Below are 23,058 nucleotides of genomic sequence, written 5' to 3'. Positions count from 1 at the left end.
CATGTAAAATTAGCATATTACCATTGGGACTTTAGTTGGGAATATGGAACGTTCAAATACAGCTGAAACATTTGTGATGTAGCACAAGAGACGTGTTATCGAGTTTACGGTGAAGTTTTATTCATGTAACAGTTTTAGGTACCCCTGATACAGACTAAAGTTCAGTTTCATGCTGCCAAGGGCGGTAAACTAATACAACTTTGAGTTTTGTCTATTTTGTTTGTTGAATTGAAGGAAACAAAGACGTGTTTTCAAGATACAAATATTGAAAATATTGTTTGATATCATAACATTTCTGTTTATAGTACGATTTTAATATACGAAATTTGTTTGTGTTAATGATAAAAATGTGTGTTAAGATTTTAATAAAAAACTAACGAAAAATATTATATGGGATAACAGGAACGCATGGGTTAATAAAAGAATATGCCTGTCCGTCTGTCTGTGTGCGCGCGTGTGCGTTGCTTTTCTGGCCACAGACTCTTGCATATGTACAATTTATATTTAAGATTATTTACATTTTACAACAATTTTCTGCTATAGAGTATATATATTGTTTTTACCCATAGGACTTTGCATTATGATTGAACAAAACTTAGACAATTCGTTTAACACACCTATTTTTTGTACTATTAAACACACTGTGGAAGTTTAACCCATAGGGGTTATCCAGGTAGCAAATGAATTCTATAGCTTTCAAAATAATTATACATGTAACTGAAAAGTACTTACAATTCATCACCAACGACCCACTTCCACTGGAAGCCTAGGACAAGACGTATTGACCTGATTTAGTGAGAATCACTGTTTTTTCACATGATTTATTAAAATATTGTTCAGCTACAAGTTCGGATTTAAATATTGTATATGTTATACCTTTTGATGATTCAAACATTTCAGAAGAGAGAGCATTGATATTTCAATGAAAAAATAACATGGAGCGTTTTACAAGGTACTTTGAGTTAAATCATATGTTAAAAAGACTCAGTGCCACCGAATAGTGGCATACGAATGAAAGTAAAAATCACTTTTGGAAAAGTGAAAACTGGTGTTTCCATTCCAACACATCGAAGGGCATATGTGGTAAAACCTCATTACCACGTCCTCCACTGAGGGAAAAACTGAGGGATAAACATAACCTGCACGGCAACTAGATAACTGCCAAAAGCTTATGGTTTCAATACCAGGAGTAATTTAAGTGTTTTTGAAAATAATTGTACCCGACATCGAACAAATGATAAGCAGGACTGTTGTAAGTATCCCTCATAGGTAAACCCGTTTTACTGAATGTGGTTTTGCGGCGAAAAAACAAATAATATATAATTCTGACATATTTCAAAGAATAATGTCTTAAATGTTCCGTAATCAATACTTACTAACCTGTTTCAACAAATCGCACGGGAAAGCTCGTAAACGATTACCAGTGCACTATAATTAAGGCATTTAAATACGCCCCACGCAATCGGGTTGTTTCATGAAGGTTCACGGAAATGTCCGACGGGATCTGACAGTAGGATTCAGTGCACAGTTTAACAATACATGTTAATCAGAAAAGTGACGACTAAAGTCGTCCCGGCTACCGCCCAAACATGATGGTCCGACGAGGCCGTAGAGCTGATTTTATGACCGCTTCATTTAATTATCTGCAATGTCGATGAGAATTGAATCTAGATTGCTTCGATGATAGTTAGGTTTGTTTGTTGTTTAACGTCACACTCATCAATATTCCAGCTATATGACTTGCTGGAAACATATGTTCTTACCGAGAAGACCCACGGCTTGTTTCGACGATAGAAGCGGACCGTTTTCAGAGTAACTTTCAAGTGTTATGAATGTTTGAGTAAAGACTCCACGACCTACTCAATGGTAAGGAATCAGGGAATTCGGCAGAATGAATGGTGCCTATGGAAGCATGAAGCATGCCAGTGTGTTAGGGTACCTTAACCTCGATTAAATGCGGGGCCTCGAATAAACACCGGGTCTCCATTAAACGCCAGGCCTCGATTAAACGCCAGGTAGCTAATATGCACGCTATTCTCCCCATCATTTTTCCGATTAAACGGGGTCTGAAAGAAATATATGTCCGAGCGTTTAATTGAGGAAATACGGTAATACTTACCTCAGCCTACTTCTAACCTTATTCATTGGATAGTGTGGGGTTTATCACCTTTGTAATATTACACATATTACATTATCATAATTAGCTGAGGTTACAAATCGTTAAGCAATATCACAACATGGAGCATGATTAAATGTGTGAGGTGAGCCCAAATGATTTTCCCAATATTTTAACATGTGAATTTTGTTTAAGGCCACTTTGAACATAATTTCAGTTATATCACAGTGTGTCAGCTTGGGGGAAAGCCTAGAGTGATAGTGAAATCCAGGAACTTGGGTACCTGCTGCCAAACCTAGTAACACAATCAGGGGAAACTTGTATTCAAACCAAGACCACAGGTTTCTCGCCTCCCTAAGTATTGCAATTGGGCACAGTGAAGTGCCATAGATGATTGGACCACCATGCATGCCCCCACACCCCAATCCATCCCCAAAACTGTAGATATTTACCCCTGTTACAAAGAAATAAAATATGTCTGCAACATTTTATGCTGGAAGGTCTAACACAATTCGGTAATCTCTCATGAATCTGTCAAGATCAGGTGAGCTTCAAGAGAAGTCAGGTGAGCTTCAAGAGAAGTCAGGTGAGCTTCAAGAGAAGTCAGGTGAGCTACAAGAGAAGTCAGGTGAGCTTCAAAAGACGACAGGTGAGCTTCAACAGAAGTCAGGTGAGCTTCAACAGAAGTCAGGTGAGCTTCAACAGACGACAGGTGAGCAATAAAGACTGTCAAGAACGTGTACACTTTGATTAATGAATTTATTGCTTCCAACATCACATTTGTTGGTGACCCGCACCAGTTATAAAAAGTCAAATATCGAGAATATCACAGATTAAACAAGGGAAAAATAACCCCATGCATGTTTCAAAGATAAAATATCTGATTGTATGGGCAACACGTGACTATGAAATGCAATTCACGGACAGGTCCCACCCTTGTCAGTATCAAAGTGTCACAGCACACAAAAAGGCACATATTATTTTCTCTGCCTAATTCTATTGTCACGCCAGACCAGAGTTTCCTGTTTTACAGATATTAGCCTAGGTCAGTATGTTAAGACAAAAGATGTGACCATGCATGTATAGCCTTTGCCAGAGCTCAATTGCACAGGAAGACTTACTTCTGAATAAAGGAATAATTTAACTATAATACATAACAAGGGTTGACTGATAAGTTCTAAGTCTTGCATGGAAGGAATTGTAATAGTGAAATCTTTTGATGTGGACTTACATGATGTCACAAAAGTATATCCACAAAGACCTGAGTTAAATGAGCAAATTGTTTTGCTGTGTAAAAACAGGAAAATAACCAGCCGTCTCTGAAATGGAGAAACTTGAGGAAAATGTAATCAATGAACCCTTCTGTTATTGTGAGACTGTTTCATTTTCCTTAAACATGTTTTGAATAAACATGGGAATTTGAATACACTCAGCTGAAAAATTACTTCATTTTTCTCCCCAAAATATGGCATATTTTTTTTAAAACGAGAAAAACATTTAACTGCTCTGACAGCATAAAGAGGAAACAGCTGTCACATGTGCCTGTAAAGTATAGGATATTCTCTCAGGAATAACAAGGAAATAATGTTGACGAGGAACTTAGGCACAAATGTGAGTCATGACTGTAGCTCACCTAGAAGTAGTCAATCAATTAGAATGTTTAACAGTTAAAAAGGACCTCCACCAAAAGCAGTGGCATTCATGAATACTCAGGCTAAACTAGTAACAAACAGGAAACAAGTAACTAAATGTTCTCAATGTTTCAAAATTTGCAGGAATCAATTGGCATTTTCTAATGGTATACATTTTTTTTTAATTCTTTCACCAAAAATACCTACAGTTAATTCCCAATGACTTAAACAAAATATGATGTCATCAGGAGAAACATGCCTGCCTCTATACAGCTTTCTCAGACCGGGAATTTCAGTAGACAGAAAGTACACATGTGATGAGCCCTACTATAACTACACACATACCATGTTTCATGACATTTTGAACAAATATGGCAGTAATGACTTTAAGATGGTTCAAGGTCAAATCAGTAAGGTCAAATCGAGGTCAATATATTAAATATCGCCAAAAAATTAAAAAAATATATGTTGAACCTCACTACTAACGACAGACCTCTATGGTTATAATGACTCGTTATAATGCCACCCTGGTTGTAATGCAATGTATTTTGTCAGAACAGATTTCAGCAGAGCTAATTTCCCAGGTTATTACCACACTGGTTATAATGCCAATGTCAATGTTTTTCAGGACAAACGTTCCACTTCCCTGGTTATAGTGCCTATTCATATTAAAGTATTTCATGTAAAATTGGCAATGTAGTTAATTGTTTTGAAATAATTGTTTCTTCTAAATTAACAAACTAATCCACTGATCTCAGTTGTCATCATAGCCAATCCTCACGAAGAGAATGTTTCACCTTCATCAAATAACAAAACAAATTAGGTGTGTTAATGTTACTGTCCTGTTTTGTAATAATATTCTCAATCACCGTTTTCAAACATTTAATTACAAACATTACGTTGCAAATGGATACACAGTCCTCCCTGATTATAATGCCTACCTGGTTATATTGCCATATTTTCTGTTGGATGAAAGTTGGCATTTGAAGCAGGGAGGACTGACATATGTTCCAAATTTCATTATATTTTGAACAAAAATGACTTGTAATAGCTGTTTTAAATATGGCTACCATGGCAGCCATTTTGAAAATCAGATAAACATCATGTGCAAATTGGGGTGTCATCATTGGTGGGAACAAGCATGTGATATAGTTTCAGCTTCATTGGGCAAGTGGTTTCTGAGAAGGTGTTCACAGAAGGTGTTCACAAAAGGTGTTCACAGAAGGTGTTCACAGAAGGTTTTCACAGACGCTGACAATGCCAGGCTATGACATATGCTCACTTGACTTTCAGTCAGGTGAAAGTACATTTCAACTGAAGGCACAATTATCACCCATTTGTGTTTAAAATTGTCACGCAAAATGTAAACTTACAAGGCACAGAACATAACTTTCAAAACAAATATTAATATTTAACCCGTTGTTTGGAATTTTTTTAAAAACACCACTGTACAAAATGGAAGATCAAAGATCTTTTTGTAAGACATTCATAAGTCTGAATAAATGCAATGGACAGCAAATTATGATTTATCCATTTGTGAAATCATCCACCCTCTGAGCGATGCATATTCTTGTCACTGTCTTGGGATGTTCTCTTCTAAGTACACAGTCTGAAAAAATAACAGAGTGGTGTAAGGGAGATAACTCCTATCACAAACGAATGCATACTGTGGAGCTGAATAAAACAGACACCTTCAATCAATACCCATGTTTCCCATCACAGCTTATTACCATATATCTGAACATGCTGAGCTACAGAATAACTATATGTGTATATCATCATTTTAATATTTTCTGAATATATATAAGGTGAGGTGAAATTGGGTTTAATGTCGCGTCCAAGATTATTGCACTTATACAGCGACGTGCATGCACGAATGTGTGTGTGTGTTTGTTGCGGCTTGTACTAGTCCGGACTGATGCCGATTTATAGTGCTAGCTCACTGAGATACCATGCCACAGTTTAACATGAATACCCCACTCAGACACAGTATACTGACTCCGAGCTGACCAGTCCTTGATTTAGCCCCTTAATGCCGAGCGCCAGACAGGGTAACAACAAGTACCATCTTTTAACGTCTTTTGGTATGACGTGGCCGGGGATCGTACCCCGGACCCTCCGCTCTCCAGGCAGACGCTCTACCACTAGACCACGGAGGCGGCCTGTATATCTAAAGAGACTAATCCTAAACTTTTGAAGTATGTGAAAATAGTTGCCCAACAACTTCAAGTATTTGAAAGCACATCAAAGTAGAGAAACAATTACTTTGTGAAAGTGATTTATACAAAAACATTTATGTGTATTAATATGGCAATCAGATTTGGCCACTTTGAATACTATCATATAGTTTATGTTGGAGGGAAAACCCAAAATGGTTGAAAACCACCTGTTCGAAAACAAGCATGGATATAGAACTCACAAAGCAAGGGTCAAATGATTAGTGCAAATCTGGGATTCAAACACAAAACCAGCAAATCCTGGCACCAAAGGGAGAAAACTCTGCATAGTGAACTGAGTTGGACTGTGTCCCCCAAACTGTCTAAAAGAGCATTACAACATGTTTCTTATTGGCGCTTAAATCCTTTTGCCATTTTCAGTGAAGCATTCTCATGAAGAATAACATGGTCTGTACAGTCGTCTACTAACCCACAGGTCTTCCTGCAGTAGTCCTTCAGGAAGGCGTCGTAGTAGGTTCCGTTAGGGGAGCAGCCGAGGGTGCTGTTAGACCAGAACCAGCAGGATAAGCTAGGAGACCGGTCAATACACACTGTAACAAACACAGATTGGTCAATACACACTGCAACAAACACAGACCGATCAATACACACTGCAACAAACACAGACCAGGCAATACACACTGCAACAAATACAGACAGGTCAATACACACTTTTACAAACACAGACCAGTCAATACACACTGCAACAAACACAGACCAGTCAATACACACTGTAACAAACACAGACCGATCAATACACACTGTAACAAACACAGACCGGTCAATACACACTGCAACAAACACAGACCAGGCAATACACACTGCAACAAATACAGACAGGTCAATACACACTTTTACAAACACAGACCAGTCAATACACACTGCAACAAACACAGACCAGTCAATACACACTGCAACAAACACAGACCAGTCAATACACACTGCAACAAACACACACCAGTCAATACACACTGCAACAAACACAGACCAGTCAATACACACTGCAACAAACACAGACCGATCAATACACACTGCAACAAACACAGATTGGTCAATACACATTGTAACAAACACAGACCGATCAATACACACTGCAACAAACACAGACCAGTCAATACACACTGCAACAAACACAGACCAGTCAATACACACTGCAACAAACACACACCAGTCAATACACACTGCAACAAACACAGACCAGTCAATACACACTGCAACAAACACAGACCGATCAATACACACTGCAACAAACACAGATTGGTCAATACACATTGCAACAAACACAGACCGATCAATACACACTGCAACAAACACAGACCAGTCAATACACACTGCAACAAACACAGACCAGTCAATACACACTGTAACAAACACAGACCGATCAATACACACTGCAACAAACACAGATTGGTCAATACACATTGCAACAAACACAGACCGATCAATACACACTGCAACAAACACAGACCAGGCAATACACACTGCAACAAATACAGACCGGTCAATACACACTTTTACAAACACAGACCAGTCAATACACACTGCAACAAACACAGACCAGTCAATACACACTGTAACAAACACAGACCAGTCAATACACACTGCAACAAACACAGATTGGTCAATACACATTGCAACAAACACAGACCGGTCAATACACACTGCAACAAACACAGACCGATCAATACACCTTGCAACAAACACAGACCGGTCAATACACACTGCAACAAACACAGACAAGTCAATATACACTGCAACAAACACAGACCGGTCAATAAACACTGCAACAATCACAGACCAGTCAATACACACTGCAACAAACACAGACCAGTCAATACACACTGCAACAAACACAGACAAGTCAATATACACTGCAACAAACACAGACCAGTCAATACACACTGCAACAAACACAGACCAGTCAATACACACTGCAACAAACACACACCAGTCAATACACACTGCAACAAACACAGACCAGTCAATACACACTGCAACAAACACAGACCAGTCAATAAACACTGCAACAAACACAGACCAGTCAATACACACTGCAACAAACACAGACCAGTCAATAAACACTGCAACAAACACAGACCAGTCAATACACACTGTAACAAACACAGACCAGTCAATACACACTGCAACAAACACAGACCAGTCAATACACACTGTAACAAACACAGACCAGTCAATACACACTGCAACAAACACAGATTGGTCAATACACATTGCAACAAACACAGACCGGTCAATACACACTGCAACAAACACAGACCGATCAATACACCTTGCAACAAACACAGACCGGTCAATACACACTGCAACAAACACAGACAAGTCAATATACACTGCAACAAACACAGACCGGTCAATAAACACTGCAACAATCACAGACCAGTCAATACACACTGCAACAAACACAGACCAGTCAATACACACTGCAACAAACACAGACAAGTCAATACACACTGCAACAATCACAGACCAGTCAATACACACTGCAACAAACACAGACCAGTCAATACACACTGCAACAAACACACACCAGTCAATACACACTGCAACAAACACAGACCAGTCAATACACACTGCAACAAACACAGACCAGTCAATAAACACTGCAACAAACACAGACCAGTCAATACACACTGCAACAAACACAGACCAGTCAATAAACACTGCAACAAACACAGACCAGTCAATACACACTGTAACAAACACAGACCAGTCAATACACACTGCAACAAACACAGACCAGTCAATACACACTGCAACAAACACAGACCAGTCAATATACACTGCAACAAACACAGACCAGTCAATACACACTGCAACAAACACAGACCAGTCAATAAACACTGCAACAAACACAGACCAGTCAATACACACTGCAACAAACACAGACCAGTCAATAAACACTGCAACAAACACAGACCAGTCAATACACACTGTAACAAACACAGACCAGTCAATACACACTGCAACAAACACAGACCAGTCAATACACACTGCAACAAACACAGACCAGTCAATATACACTGCAACAAACACAGACCGATCAATACACACTGCAACAAACACAGACCAGTCAATAAACACTGCAACAAACACAGACCAGTCAATACACACTGCAACAAACACAGACCAGTCAATATACACTGCAACAAACACAGACCAGTCAATACACACTGCAACAAACACAGACCAGTCAATACACACTGCAACAAACACAGACCAGTCAATACACACTGTAACAAACACAGACCAGTCAATACACACTGCAACAAACACACACCAGTCAATACACACTGCAACAAACACAGACCAGTCAATAAACACTGCAACAAACACACACCAGTCAATACACACTGCAACAAACACAGACCAGTCAATACACACTGCAACAAACACAGACAAGTCAATACACACTGCAACAATCACAGACAAGTCAATACACATTGCAACAAGCAACACCCTGGAAAGGATGTGGGTGTGTTGGCTACTTACATGTGGGGGATGGAGTGGTGATGGGGGGACTTTTGGAGCACTGCAGCTCAGGACAACACCCTGGAAAGGACTGAGAGCTGTCGGCTACTTTGTTACAGTTGTCATCGTCTGGGTTTTCATCATTTGTGATCTCTCTACATCTGAGGAAGGAAATGTGATTGATAATTAAGTAGAGTTTTGAGTGAAAACAAACATTACATCTTATCAATGTCAAGGATGTAATATATTAAAGGTTGATATTCCCCATGCTTTCATTGTTTGTTTGTTGTTTAAAGCTACACTCAGCAATATTCCAGCTATATGATAATATATGATAGATAGGCATTCCTGGATCAGACAAACCAGTGATTGATATTATAAGCAAGGTCTCGGGACAATCAGTAAAGTCTTTTTATTGACTATTTATCATCCAACTTTTTGCATTTTATAAACAATATTATAATTAATAACCAGCATTTTGAGCATAAGAAGACAGCTAAGCAGCTTCAGTGGCAGAGAGATTTGTGATGTCATTTAATTGTGATGTCATTGTAACCAATATTACAATGGTCTGCAAAGCATTGTGTTGCAATTTCATGTTTGATCTCAGCCAAGAGGTTTTTTCTGTAGAAGCCAGTCTGGGATGACAGATTTTGCAATAAGACACAGTGCATGCAATATCAACACTATCACCAAAGCTCAGTAAATACAATGTTTATTCCTATTAGTATTACAGGATATTTGAATGTTTTGAACAGAATTCCAGATACAATATTATCACATAATTTCAGCTTGATGTGAGAGGAAAGCACAAAGTGATGCAGGTCTCAGATATCTACCACTTTGGTAAAACCCATGAGCATGGGAATTGTGCTGACAATCCTGCAAACATAGTTGGGTTGAACCAGGATTTGAACCCAGGATCATAGGATTCAGACATGCCTAAGGGACACAACTCCGCACAGCCCCCATGCCCCCAATCAATGTTGGATATAGTACATCATGGCACTGAGGTTCTGCTGATGATTCTCAAAAGCTTCATGAAAAAACAGTGGAATTTATCATTAACATAGAGTATATTTAACCTTGTAGGTCTCACCTTAGCTTACATAGTGTATAAATGCAGTTTATATGCCTTCAGGTGCATATTAATATTTTATTACAACATTTTATTCAGCAGCGTTAGAAATTGGCACTAGTCCTATAGTCCTTGCCAAACTGCCCAATGGTAAAGGTATCATAAGGACTAGTAGAAATTTGCCCTTTTAAGGGTTTTGCTTTATGTTATCATTATAAGGACTAGTGGACGAAAACTGTTAGTTTCTACCGCTGTTCAGTATATAATTGATGCTTGTAAAGGCGTCAGCACAATAAATGATTAATGCTACTTACGTCTCAAGAATGATAAAGTTAGCCGACTGTGCCATGAAGCAGATATTGTTGTCACATGCTCCGGGTTGTGAGGGCCAGGTGTCCATGTGACCTTGTTCAACATCAGCGTTATCTCTGCAGACTCCTGCATCATGTCCATACTACACACTTCAACTTACATGTCTTATTGCCATGGTTATAGTGAATCCACAGTAGCATAACTCACATTCCAAATCTTTCTGAAAGGACGTGGTAGGATATGGGCCCTTTTTGTCCATTGAAAATGTAAAAGTTATAGAATACTTGAAATAATGTTATGACAATTATCAGACATGTTCATATGGCTGACAATTAACCTTATTTTCTTTCTGACACCTGCAGGTTTTGGACATCTGGCATGATTAAGTTACTAAAACTGGCAAAATATTAATTGTGAACATTTTATCTCTATCTAGTCATTATAATAGTCTTGATCTACATATAAGAAAATCAGCAAACTTGCTGTTCTCATATTAGAAAAATGCTTCCCCCAAAGGTCGGAAATATGTCTTTTCAACAATCTAATTCAATTTCATATAAATACTTCAAAGGGGTACCCCAACAAGGGGTAAAAACAACTATTCTCCAACAAGGGGTAAAAACAATCATTTCTCCAACAAGGGGTAAAAACAATCATTCTCCAACCAGGGGTAAAAACAACCATTCTCCAACCAGGGGTAAAAACAACCATTCTCCAACAAGGGGTAAAAACAATTATTCTCCAACAAGGGGTAAAAACAATCATTCTCCAACAAGGGGTAAAAACAGTAATATTGTTGAACTACTCCGAGGCCCATGATAACTCTCGTGACAGTCTCGCTTATAAGCAAACCTGATACGTCGATTTAACGTAAGACCAATATCTATCCCATCATGAAAGAAATGAAACTAAAGCTGTCTTATTTTTCACGAAATGAGCCGAGATAAAAATCGATATTCTGGCTGAATAGGGAATTTGAAAGAAAGATATTTATCAACAAAGATATAGTTTACCTGTGAGTTTGAGTTGACTTCTTATCTTTGTAATATTAGTGGAGGAGACAGTCAGTGACAACACTTCGTCTCCATGCTGTGTCAAAATGAAGAATAAAGTCGTAAAGAGAATCTGTAAGCAGAAACGTCTGCTCCACGGCGAGTAATTTCCTTCTTCGGCCGCCATGTTGTTTACAACAGGTGCCCGTGCCAACGATAATAAACGTTTATTTTACTTCTTGTTTGACTTGTATTTTTTAAATATGGTCTTGTCTCAATGAATTCATAAATTGAATTGAAGTATTAATTCAACTGCACTTTTCTTTACATTCGCATCGCTGAGAAATGAATATGATGGCTTCTACCCAGGTGTCTGTCACCGTCAGCTTGGACTGGTTAGCTGCCACGAGTCGGCTTGCTGGCTAACGCAACTGTGCGTGACAAAAGACTGGACTACCGTCTGTGATGACTGCTGAAATAAACTTTGAGGCATATACCACTGGTTAATAGGTTACCCATGATCTGTGAAGATTTCGATATTACAAAAGGTGCGCGTTTATTAAGTTCTTCAACATATACAAACAGACAAAAAGAACGATGTAAGCTCATCGGATGCATCCGTTATTTGTAGTCTGATGAAAAAAAAAGTATCCCTGGATGCGTAACATGGATGCGCTTTTTCTTCGCGGATGCAAATTTTGCTTATAATGGACTATAATTTCGACTGGTTTGACTTGTGTTGAGGCCTCCCGCGTTCTTGCTAATCAATGAAAACACATGTAAATATCGTACAACCGACAAAATTTATAACTGTAATATCAGGCAGTTACGTTGTTCAAGGAATGTATCCGTCAATATCCACATAAAGGAACAATATCCCATGTATCTGAAGCTGTGCAAAGAAACCTGTTCAATGTCACATGGCTTTGTAACAATCTAATATTTTCAAAGGTATGTAGCGTTTCGGTATACTGTTGACTACGGTTATAACGAACTCGAGGGGACCACAAAGTTTAGTTCGTAATAACCGTAGTTCGTTATAAGCATACAAACAGCATATATACAACAAATGGTCGGGACTAAAAGTAGGTTCGTTATATCGGTCAGTTCGTTATAAGCGTGTTCGTTATAAACGTAGTTTACTATATTATAACTCGTGTTTGTATCTCAACTGATCACTTAAGTTTGTCTCAAGTGTTTCACATCGGTGTTAAGTCTCATTGGTCGGCTGAGATAGCACACGAGACAGCTATGTTCCTGATGTCCACGGTTCTTTACAAAAAAATCCAGTTAGTCAGATAATGAAGAGCAACCAATCAACATATCATCGGCTAATCCCCACCCTCCAAACTGTGGACACAATACCTTCTTTTTTGTTCACATTCATGGCATAACTTGTAATGATGTTGATAATTCATGTCTTTATGTTGCATTTTCGCCAAGCGAGGATAAGTGAGCATTTCACATCACAGTCAGCAACTGTTTCAGTCATATCACAGCAGGACAAGTACACAATGGCTTGCATGATATGGTATCTTGAAATGGAAGATTTGAAATGATGACAGTAAACTACGGTTATAACGAACTCAAAGGGACCACAAAATTTAGTTCGTTATAACCGTAGTTCGTTATAAACATATATACAGCATATATACAGCAAATGGCCGGGACAAAAAAAAAATTCGTTATAAGCGTGTTCGTTATAAACGTAGTTTACTGTATTTATAGGTAAGGCTTACAGGCATACTGTCTATCATGCTCATGTCTCGATGTCTGCTTTGCTCACGAAATACTCTGTATTGATGAGGATGACGATATTGCCGTCGAGACAAAACTATTTGTTTTCTAGCCGATGGAGGCTGAATGTCTTATTTACACATTTATGAGCTGTCGGTCTTTTTTTTAACTATGCGAACCTGGGTGCCGTTTCACGAAAGCCTCTTAGGGCTACGATCTCCTAAACCACGTCGTATGCCACTTCAGAAACTTTTAAGGCCGCTTCACAAAGCCCTCTTGTACGTAACGTCGTAAAATCACCCTAATTCTACGACAGCCCCAGGGCTATATCCTAAAGTTGTTACGACCTCGCAATTTTAAACCATCATGGCGACACATGCATTCCATTTAGAAATCATCAGAAGACAACGTGTCTTCCGGGACAGAAGTCGGGCATGAGATGTTTTAGATGATACTGGTTTGATTTTGCAATATCGATTCCCAATACATGTCATCATTGAACTGGTCAATCGAGTTGATGAACAGCTATCTTGACTGACTCAGCGTCCGCGGTACTAACTATAGAGGTCCAAGTGTTGTGTAGCTTGAGGGTTTTTTTAAAAGCGAGATCGGTGATATTCACGGAGTTAGCAAGTCAAGCGTTCCCAGAGTACCACGTCAGCAATTCTAGGTAATGCATATGGAAGAATTCCCCCAAATATGTGTGTCCCGAAGGTTATTGGATGTACTGACTGCATCCTCATCCCTATACTGAGGCCTAAATGCAAACGACTGCGACGGCTTTGACTTCAAGATATTCAAGATAAGCGCAAGTATCTCATTGCTGAGAAGAATGCTAGCGCTTTCATCCCGAGTTAAACAGTCCCATCACCCGAGATGAAGTACAGAATGCCACCAACAAAGCAAAAGTTGGAAACCTGCAGGACTTAACTTACAAAGTATTAAATTGTTTGGTAGGCATTTCTTAGAAGTTGACGGATGACAAAGTTAACACAATTTATGGATAACAACTTCTTTAAATACTGCAAAGGCGACGTTTCAGTAGAGACCCTTAGGCTGGAACTTGGTTCACAACGGTGTAAGGATTTATACCGAAACGTCGCTGGACGCAGAACAGTAGTTTATCTCACATTATATGTATTGAGAGAAACAAGATGGGGCCAAGGAGTTCAGTCAATGCCCAAACTTACTGATATTACCTATAAATCATCTCTATATACAGAAGATTATGTCAACCTCCCGCGTTTCAAAAGAACACTTCACTGGTGCCATTCCGGTCAACTACATCCGGGCTAGATCGCGAGTAAAAGTCAGACTTGTCAACAGCGCGCGCGTAATGTCGCGATCGCACGCCTACCTGAACACGCCTCTGGGTCAGCGCCCCTTTTGTAATTATGATGAAAGGGGAAGTAACTCCTACCAAACTTTTGCTTTTTTAGACCACAGTCATAAATTAATCCACTTTCATTTGTGTACACCTCCATATTCATGTGTTTCGTTTCGCTAAGTTAAGCCAAGTTCGGTGCTGGAGTCCGAAAATATTATGCATGCTTAATAAAATAATGTACACTAGTCAGTTCAGCTAGGGTATTATTCAGTATATGACATACCACATTCTTTGGCCATGACCCCATCACTAATAGTTCTGATTCTCTGTGAAACAAACACAAACAACAAAATTATGATAAAAATTTATTTTGACATTTTTGATACACGTTGCTAAAGTGTGTAGAAACATGTCACTCAAAACTGTAATTTTATGTACAGTACACCACACAATCCTGTAACGTTGCAGCAAAAATATCAACATCTCATGTTGTGTGATTACCCAACTCACAAAACGTGAACTCTTTGTACAGCATTGGAATCATTGGAATTAAACAAACTCTGAAAAGCAACTCTCAAAATAATAAAATATGACAAATCCCCAAAATAGTTTACCATAAAATATACACTTTGCTGAAAATCTTTCAAAACCTGCAATTTATTTAAACTTAAAATACAGGGAAAATATTAATTCTGTTCAGTTTGAAGTTACTTGTGACTTTATTTTTGGAACCTAATTTTTAAATTCTACATTGCAACCGGAAACTAATTATTTTCACGATACTGGACACATACATGTATTCCCCAAACAGAAAACTTTATACACATCTAAAAATATTTTGACAAAAAGTATTTTCACTTAACCCCTTTGAGATCACGAGTTCTTAACATAAATATCTATTGTACAACATCAATGAAGAGTGTGTGTCCGCTGTAATAATATGAAATGAACATAAATATGTCAATATCATACATCGATTGATGAAATAAATTCTATTTTTGAAATGGGATTAATTGCTATAACCACCTTTTTTCAACTAATCTTACTAAAAATAACTAAACAGAATCTACTTTAAAAATTTATCCATTTTAGTTTCTAAAAATGTTACAATTCAGGAGATGCTACTGAGGGACCATATAACAATTAATCATATAATGGGTAGGTTTCTTGGCAGGATAAAGCCAATGGATAAAAATGGTATCCATAGGGGTCATTAACTGATAAAGATGCAAATATGAAAGGTTAGGTAGGTACTACTTTCAGTGCTTACTAACAAACATGGCATCGCACTTGTCAATCAAGTCAGAATTACCATCCCCAGAAGCTACTGTGATAATTGTTATAGTCAAAACAATAGTCTAAGATACTGAAAATCAATGTCTAACTGGGCGGTAACTGAGGCATTTGAAAGTTTTGGCAACTTTGGAGATACAAACTGCAGAACAATTTAGCGAGGACACTAACCTACTAGCATCAGCCTCCATATCTGTGATTGTAGACCTCTTCGGCTCGGGGTCTTTTACCCAATTTCAAACAGTTCGATTTTGCCGAAATATCAGTGAATTGTTACCTTGTTTCATTTTGTTGCTGTGTGTACATCAGACTCTTAACTTGGGAAAGGATAAGACAGGGCAGGCAGGCTCCAAACAAACATGATGTCTTTTCGACTTTTACTCTAGCGGGTGAACCGACACATCCAACAAGGCTCGCAAGATACAATGCTTATTCCAAATACTGGATGTTTCCCATTTCAAACCACACTCGCATGATAACCTCTGTGTTCTATGTCAGTTCATGTGTGTTGACTAATGCTGTATTTCATTGAGTCACCATGGAGCACATTCTACATTTATACTTATTTTATTTGCATTCAGAAAATGAAGACTGAAAAAACCCAATCTGTTCACAAGTTTCTGTAGTAGTCTTGAAATGTAGAAATATCTGCACATTAATCAGACATTCTGAAACTCTGTATTAAATAAGCCTATTGTATAGACCCTCAGACTCCTTTCTTACAATGCCTGCATACAAGCTCATAGTGTATTCCAGTAATTTGATTAAACGTGTACTGATTTGTACACATATTAGTTTATTTAATGAGTTACATACCATGTATTCAATTCCTCAAAGCAAATGCCATGAACAATTTAAGTAAGCTATTATCAACAGAAAAAAACTAAAATGATGTTTGTTAAAAAATCACAAATATATAAGATGGCAATTTCATATTTCCTATTGGCAAACAAGATTTTGAACTACATGTTTTCATGAATGATTTCAGTACTGTGGGAGATGGTGCATGTATCAATGAGAATCATAGACAACATTTGTAGTGAAGTAACTTGTCCACTTATCACTGCTTATTTATTTCAGGTAAGTTTGTCTTGTTACTTTCAGTAATACAATCCCTGCACACAGCATGGATAACAGAAATTATTTAATAAGAGCATTGTCTATTTTGGAGACAAAATATTTCATTTGAAACATGACGGCTGAAGGAATAAAGAAAAGAATTTTGTCTTCAAAAATATTGGATATGAATTAAGGCCTACTCAACATTCAAACAATATCGATTTCATAGTCCAGACCATGAACGTGTCTCAACATTTCCCTTACTTCAACTATGAAAATAAATAACTATTTACATTTATAAGAAACATATAGCACAAAAACAACATTCCTGAATTCTTGTCAGTTTAAATCTACAAACTTCAATACATTCCTTTGAGGAGGAACGATATCACCAATTTCAAACACTTCCTGCTAAAACGTTAATATAATAAGCAGGTGTAGCATTGCTGTATGTAACCTGCCTCTTTTGAAAGGCTTCTTTTGATTGGGCAAACAAATATCTGTGCAAGGCATTTGATTGGCTTATGCAGGGATGTGTTTCATTACCTGTTCACTGATCAAAGGTGGTACAGCAAAAGGCTATGGGCCAGATACTCAACACATCATTCTCCATAGGGTTTCATATTAATTAAGTACAGCAGAGATAATTTTTTATTACCTCACTTTCAATAACATTTGATCAAACCTGCCTACACAAGTTTGCAAACACTATCAACACTAAACAATGGCTCAAATAACATAAAAGAGTAAAGTTGACACAATATATGAATAGCAACTTCTTTAATTACTGTAACGGCGATGTTTCGGAAAAGATCCATATACTGTTGTTAAGCAAGACAAAGGATCTAAACCGAAACGCCGCCTTTACAGTAATTTAAGAAGTTGTTATCCATAAATTGTGTCTACTTTGACATACATCAACTTTTAAGTAATGACTATCAAACAATAGAAGAGTAAGGCTTACATTACCAAATTTCACTTTCGGTAATTCTTTTACGTGAAATGAATAAATGAAAATTTAGGAACAGACATTGTATACATTTTTAAGCAATACAAAATGTGTGAGGTAATGGCATGAAATATAAGATCCCTATGGAGAATTCTGATTTTGAGAACATATTTGTCACCTCACTGCAGTTGTCATGTAAGTGTGTAGACTTTCAACAGGAATTCATGAATGAAAAAACGAGAGAATTTACAGCATGTTTATAGAATATATACACTCATGGACATATTCACAGAAAATGGTAACAGCACTGTTGCTATGGAAACATACAAATGTACAATAAGTACAGGTACAACACCCTACATGGGTCACAGGCTGGGATGCAACAACAGCATCTTCATCATATCCCCTTAATGCCTGTCTGTCTTCATTACCACATTACTTGTATCATAATCCTCACAACAGAACCCATTTCTCCCTCCAGTAAACTTGTATTACAGTAATTAGAGAAATTTAAGTCCAATTTTGAATAGCACACATATTTTCTTTTCATGACATTCCACCAATAACATACTTTATATGTAACAGAATTCTACCTTGAAATGGAATGAAAATATGAGTATCACATCTTTACAGTATTCAACATCCTGTAATGAAATATTTTTAAATCTAAAAAGTGTTCACTTTTCTTGAAAACACAAAATATTGTCACTTTCCAAACAGGTCAGTTTGGAAATGCTCAAATTGAATATTGATAGATAATATTCAAAACTGACAAAACGAATCTGCCCATCCCCGCCCATGACACCATAGTATGTCTGCTGAGGAAAGGTATGGGTTTAAATGCATATATGTGTGTGGCAGACCCTGAGATTGCCTGAATGTATACATGTACACAATCTGAGAAACCCAGAACACTCACTCACCATGTACAGAACATGCACAGCATCTGCACAGAATATTACCATCCTAGTTTGGAATTAGAACCTTGAATGATAGCCGTCTTCCATCCTAGGTTAGCTTAAGTTCATCCTTAAATAAAAACATCTCCAACTGAAGTTCATGACTCATGTCAACCTCACATGTATCCCGCCAGTCCCTTTTTCTGTTAAATTAGTTTGGCCTTAGCCCAGCTTTACTGAAGCACTGTTTTGAAAGGTGTCATTTTGCCTTCTCTGTAATGTGTCTGTGGCTTTCCCTGTCAAACAAGCTACAAAGTTACAACATATAGGATAAATAATGCCTTGGAATACTGCAATGAACCACTCACCAAAGGCAGCTTAGTTCAAGAACTAACTGTAAAGGCCATAGCCAAATCTATTATCTCAGTGAGGCCCATGTGGCTGTTGTAGGAAGATGAAGTATCTCTGAAATTACTTGACTACAACTCTGTCATATCTCTCCATAATCCATACCCAACGTTTCTGTACTAGGATATGTGTTAAACGACCTTAAAAGTGGAAAACTAAGAGATTTGTGTAGCGGGAATGTAATTCATGACACTGAGTACACACTGCATCGTGTGTGCTGTATGACTTATAAAAAAAGCTTCAGGACATCCCGGTATGCTGCATGACACTCAGTACACACTGCCTGACACTCAGTACACATTGCATGACACTCAGTACACACTGAATGACACTCAGTACACACTGCCTGACACTCAGTGCACTGCATGACACTCAGTACACACTGCCTGACACTCAGTACACACTGCATGTCACTCAGTACACACTGCCTGACACTCAGTACACTGCATGTCACTCAGTACACACTGCCTGACACTCAGTACACACTGTATGGCACCCAGTACACACTGTATGACACTCAGTACACACTGCCTGACACTCAGTACACTGCATGACACACAGTACACACTGTATGGCACCCAGTACACTGCATGACACACAGTACACACTGTATGACACACAGTACACACTGCATGACACCCAGTACACTGCATGACACACAGTACACACTGTATGACACTCAGTACACTGCCTGACACTCAGTACACACTGCATGACACTCAGTACACACTGCATGACACACAGTACAAAATTGTGTGACACTCAGTACACATTGCATGACACACAGTACAAAATTGTGACACTCAGTACACATTGCATGACACACAGTACAAAATTGTGTGACACTCAGTACACAGTGCATGACACTCAGTACACACTGCCTGACACTCAGTACACACTGTATGACACTCAGTACACACTGCCTGACACTCAGTACACACTGTCTGACACTCAGTACACACTGCATGACACTCAGTACACACTGCATGACACTCAGTACACACTGTATGACACTCAGTACACTGCATGACACTCAGTACACACTGCCTGACACTCAGTACACACTGCATGACACACAGTACACACTGCATGACACACAGTACACACTGCCTGACACTCAGTACACACTGATACTCAGTACACACTGCATGACACTCAGTACACACTGCATGACACACAGTACACACTGCATGACACTCAGTACACACTGTATGACACTGGTACACATTGGGCGAGTGACAGGCATGATGCTGTGTGTGATGTGGCACTGTTATAATGCTACTAGGCATATGTCAGACGGATTATGAAGGGTTGACTTAATCAAATACTGTTCTTCAATCATTTCAGGGCATTACCTCTTCCATGTAAATATTGTCATACAATAATTGTATTTGTATATCAGGCTAGGTATCTCACTGATACTTACTACTCAAAGAAGTTAAAGAACACCCAACTTCACATTACTATAGTTAATCTGCCATGGCATGACAGATCAACTTTTGTAATATGGAAGAAATGGGTGTTCTTTCACTTCTTTTGAGTAGTATAAAACACACTTAATAAGATAAGGAATACCTTGCTATGCCTTCAAATAGTCAAGGTGTGATGATCACTCCTGAGTGAACTGAATGACTTTGCTAAGATGCTGGCAAGGGAAACAATGGACACAAATAAGTTAATACTTGAGGTTATTTCGAAAATATTTTGCTGATAATAATGGTGCTTGATTTTATTCTAAAAAAACTGCCCTTGAAATAATTCAGCAACTAACAAAAAGGGTTGATATGGAAGTAAGCACACCTTCAGGCAACGACAGCATCGGCTTTTAGACTTTCAGAAACTTTAGTTTGGATCATTCATGCTGAAGAAAATAGTCAAAGGCCTTATTATGAAAAGTTCTGCAAATGTCATGCTGGGCATGTATCGGTGAAGAAAGAACAGTATATACAACCTAGGAAGTATTGACGAACAGGCTAACGATATTTTGAGATTTTCTGATAGTAATCAGAATTTGTCCATCCTTGAATGCTGTCATTTCTCCCACCATTCTAGCATGCAACCAAATGATCAATATGACCTGACTGCCGAAACTACCTCAGTAACCCATTCAAGCTGTTGGTCCACACCAGTCACTGCAACAACGTTTCCACTTTCGAACCACCTCCCTGCCATAAGTCACCCAGGACATTAACATATATCCATGTACACAAACAGGTGCTGACAACAACTAACACATACAATATCAGCAGTTGATTCTTGTGATAAAACTTGATGGCAACCGTGCAACATCAAACTCCATGTTTCAGAACTTAGAAAAGCATAACATCATTTTCAAAGTGATCAAGTAGGCGTCTGTATGTTCTTTCCAGTCCTAACAGATTACATAATAACCTCATGGTCTCTTCATTTCAATGCATTGTTTTTTCATTCATTTGCCCTCCCAGCAGGTCAGAAGATAAACATCACATACTAGTATTTCATTTCCAACAGTTCAGTATATTGGGAAAATAGTTTTTCTTGAAAATTGATTCATGCTCATCGCCAAATGTCATTTTTTATCATCTGTACGGGTTAGGATGTAAACAAATAATAACAATTTACTATTGAAAGTTAAAAGTTTTGAGAAGAACCTGTCTACATTTGAGTCTTAATTGTTAAAAAATATATATATATTACAAAAAATGTCTAACAAGTCATTTCCTTGCCTATATTGCCAGTTTGAGCAAAAGTACTGGTACATGATATCGACTAATACATCTTAATATCATTTCTAGTAGTAATCATGGTCAATCTTGAATGAGGTATGTCACTGCAGTAATCAAGTAATTACAGGGGTATATATTAAATATATACATTCCTGGCAAGGTAATCAAGTTAACACAGGGGTATATATTAAATATACAGATTCCCGACACAGCAATCAATACAAAATCCTGACTACAGTTTATGACAATGTCTGTCTTATAATCATAATGGATGATCATTGATGATTCACCGGAATTGCGAATTTTTTACTCCTGGTAATGTAAAAGATTTTGTTCTGAACTTCATGTATACATTTATGTTACGATGAAATTGAAATACAAGACCTACACAAAACCCCACATCATTTATGTCATGTCAGAATGGTCAGTAGTCCTTCAGCCTAACCTGTGCATACATAAAATATGAGTGAGTGAGTTTGGTTGAACGCTGATTTGAACAGAATTTTAGTTATAGTGTCAGCTTGTTCATTTTGATGTGAAAAAAACCCTCCTAGAATGAAGCAGGTGTAACACCATTATTGTGAAAACAAACAGGGGGAGGTTGATAAGCAAGAAACAATCAGGTCCAATCAGGGATTCCAACCAAAGATTGCATGTATCTGCACTGCCTTAGGGACACAACTCTCCACTCTCTTTATGACTGGGCACCCATGTCTCCACAGCTTACATTAATACCCAAGACTATTTATAAATAGTGAGTGCGTATGGTTTTACGCCGCTTTTAGCAATATTCCAGCAATATCACGGCGGGGCACACCAGAAATGGGCTTCACACATTATACCCATG

At 38.1% G+C, this 23,058-nt stretch overlaps 1 protein-coding gene across 1 annotated transcript; it reads right to left on the bottom strand.

The window, feature by feature from the left end:
* Positions 1 to 2,890: 2,890 nt before the first annotated feature.
* LOC139479230 (uncharacterized) lies at positions 2,891 to 12,070 on the bottom strand. Its single transcript, XM_071262085.1, has 5 exons — positions 11,856 to 12,070; positions 10,845 to 10,968; positions 9,474 to 9,613; positions 6,394 to 6,514; positions 2,891 to 5,356 (listed from the first exon to the last, which is right to left on the bottom strand). The coding sequence occupies exons 1-5, from the start codon at positions 12,019 to 12,021 to the stop codon at positions 5,344 to 5,346; spliced, it is 564 nt and encodes a 187-aa protein (XP_071118186.1). The 5' UTR covers positions 12,022 to 12,070; the 3' UTR covers positions 2,891 to 5,343.
* Between the last annotated feature and the right edge of the window lie 10,988 nt (positions 12,071 to 23,058).

This window comes from Haliotis cracherodii, unplaced genomic scaffold, assembly GCF_022045235.1.
Source record: "Haliotis cracherodii isolate W230 unplaced genomic scaffold, xgHalCrac1.p SCAF_4, whole genome shotgun sequence".
NCBI lineage: Eukaryota > Metazoa > Mollusca > Gastropoda > Lepetellida > Haliotidae > Haliotis > Haliotis cracherodii.
The sequence above is the reverse complement of the archived record's forward strand: the minus strand, read 5'-3'. Positions and strand labels throughout refer to the sequence as shown.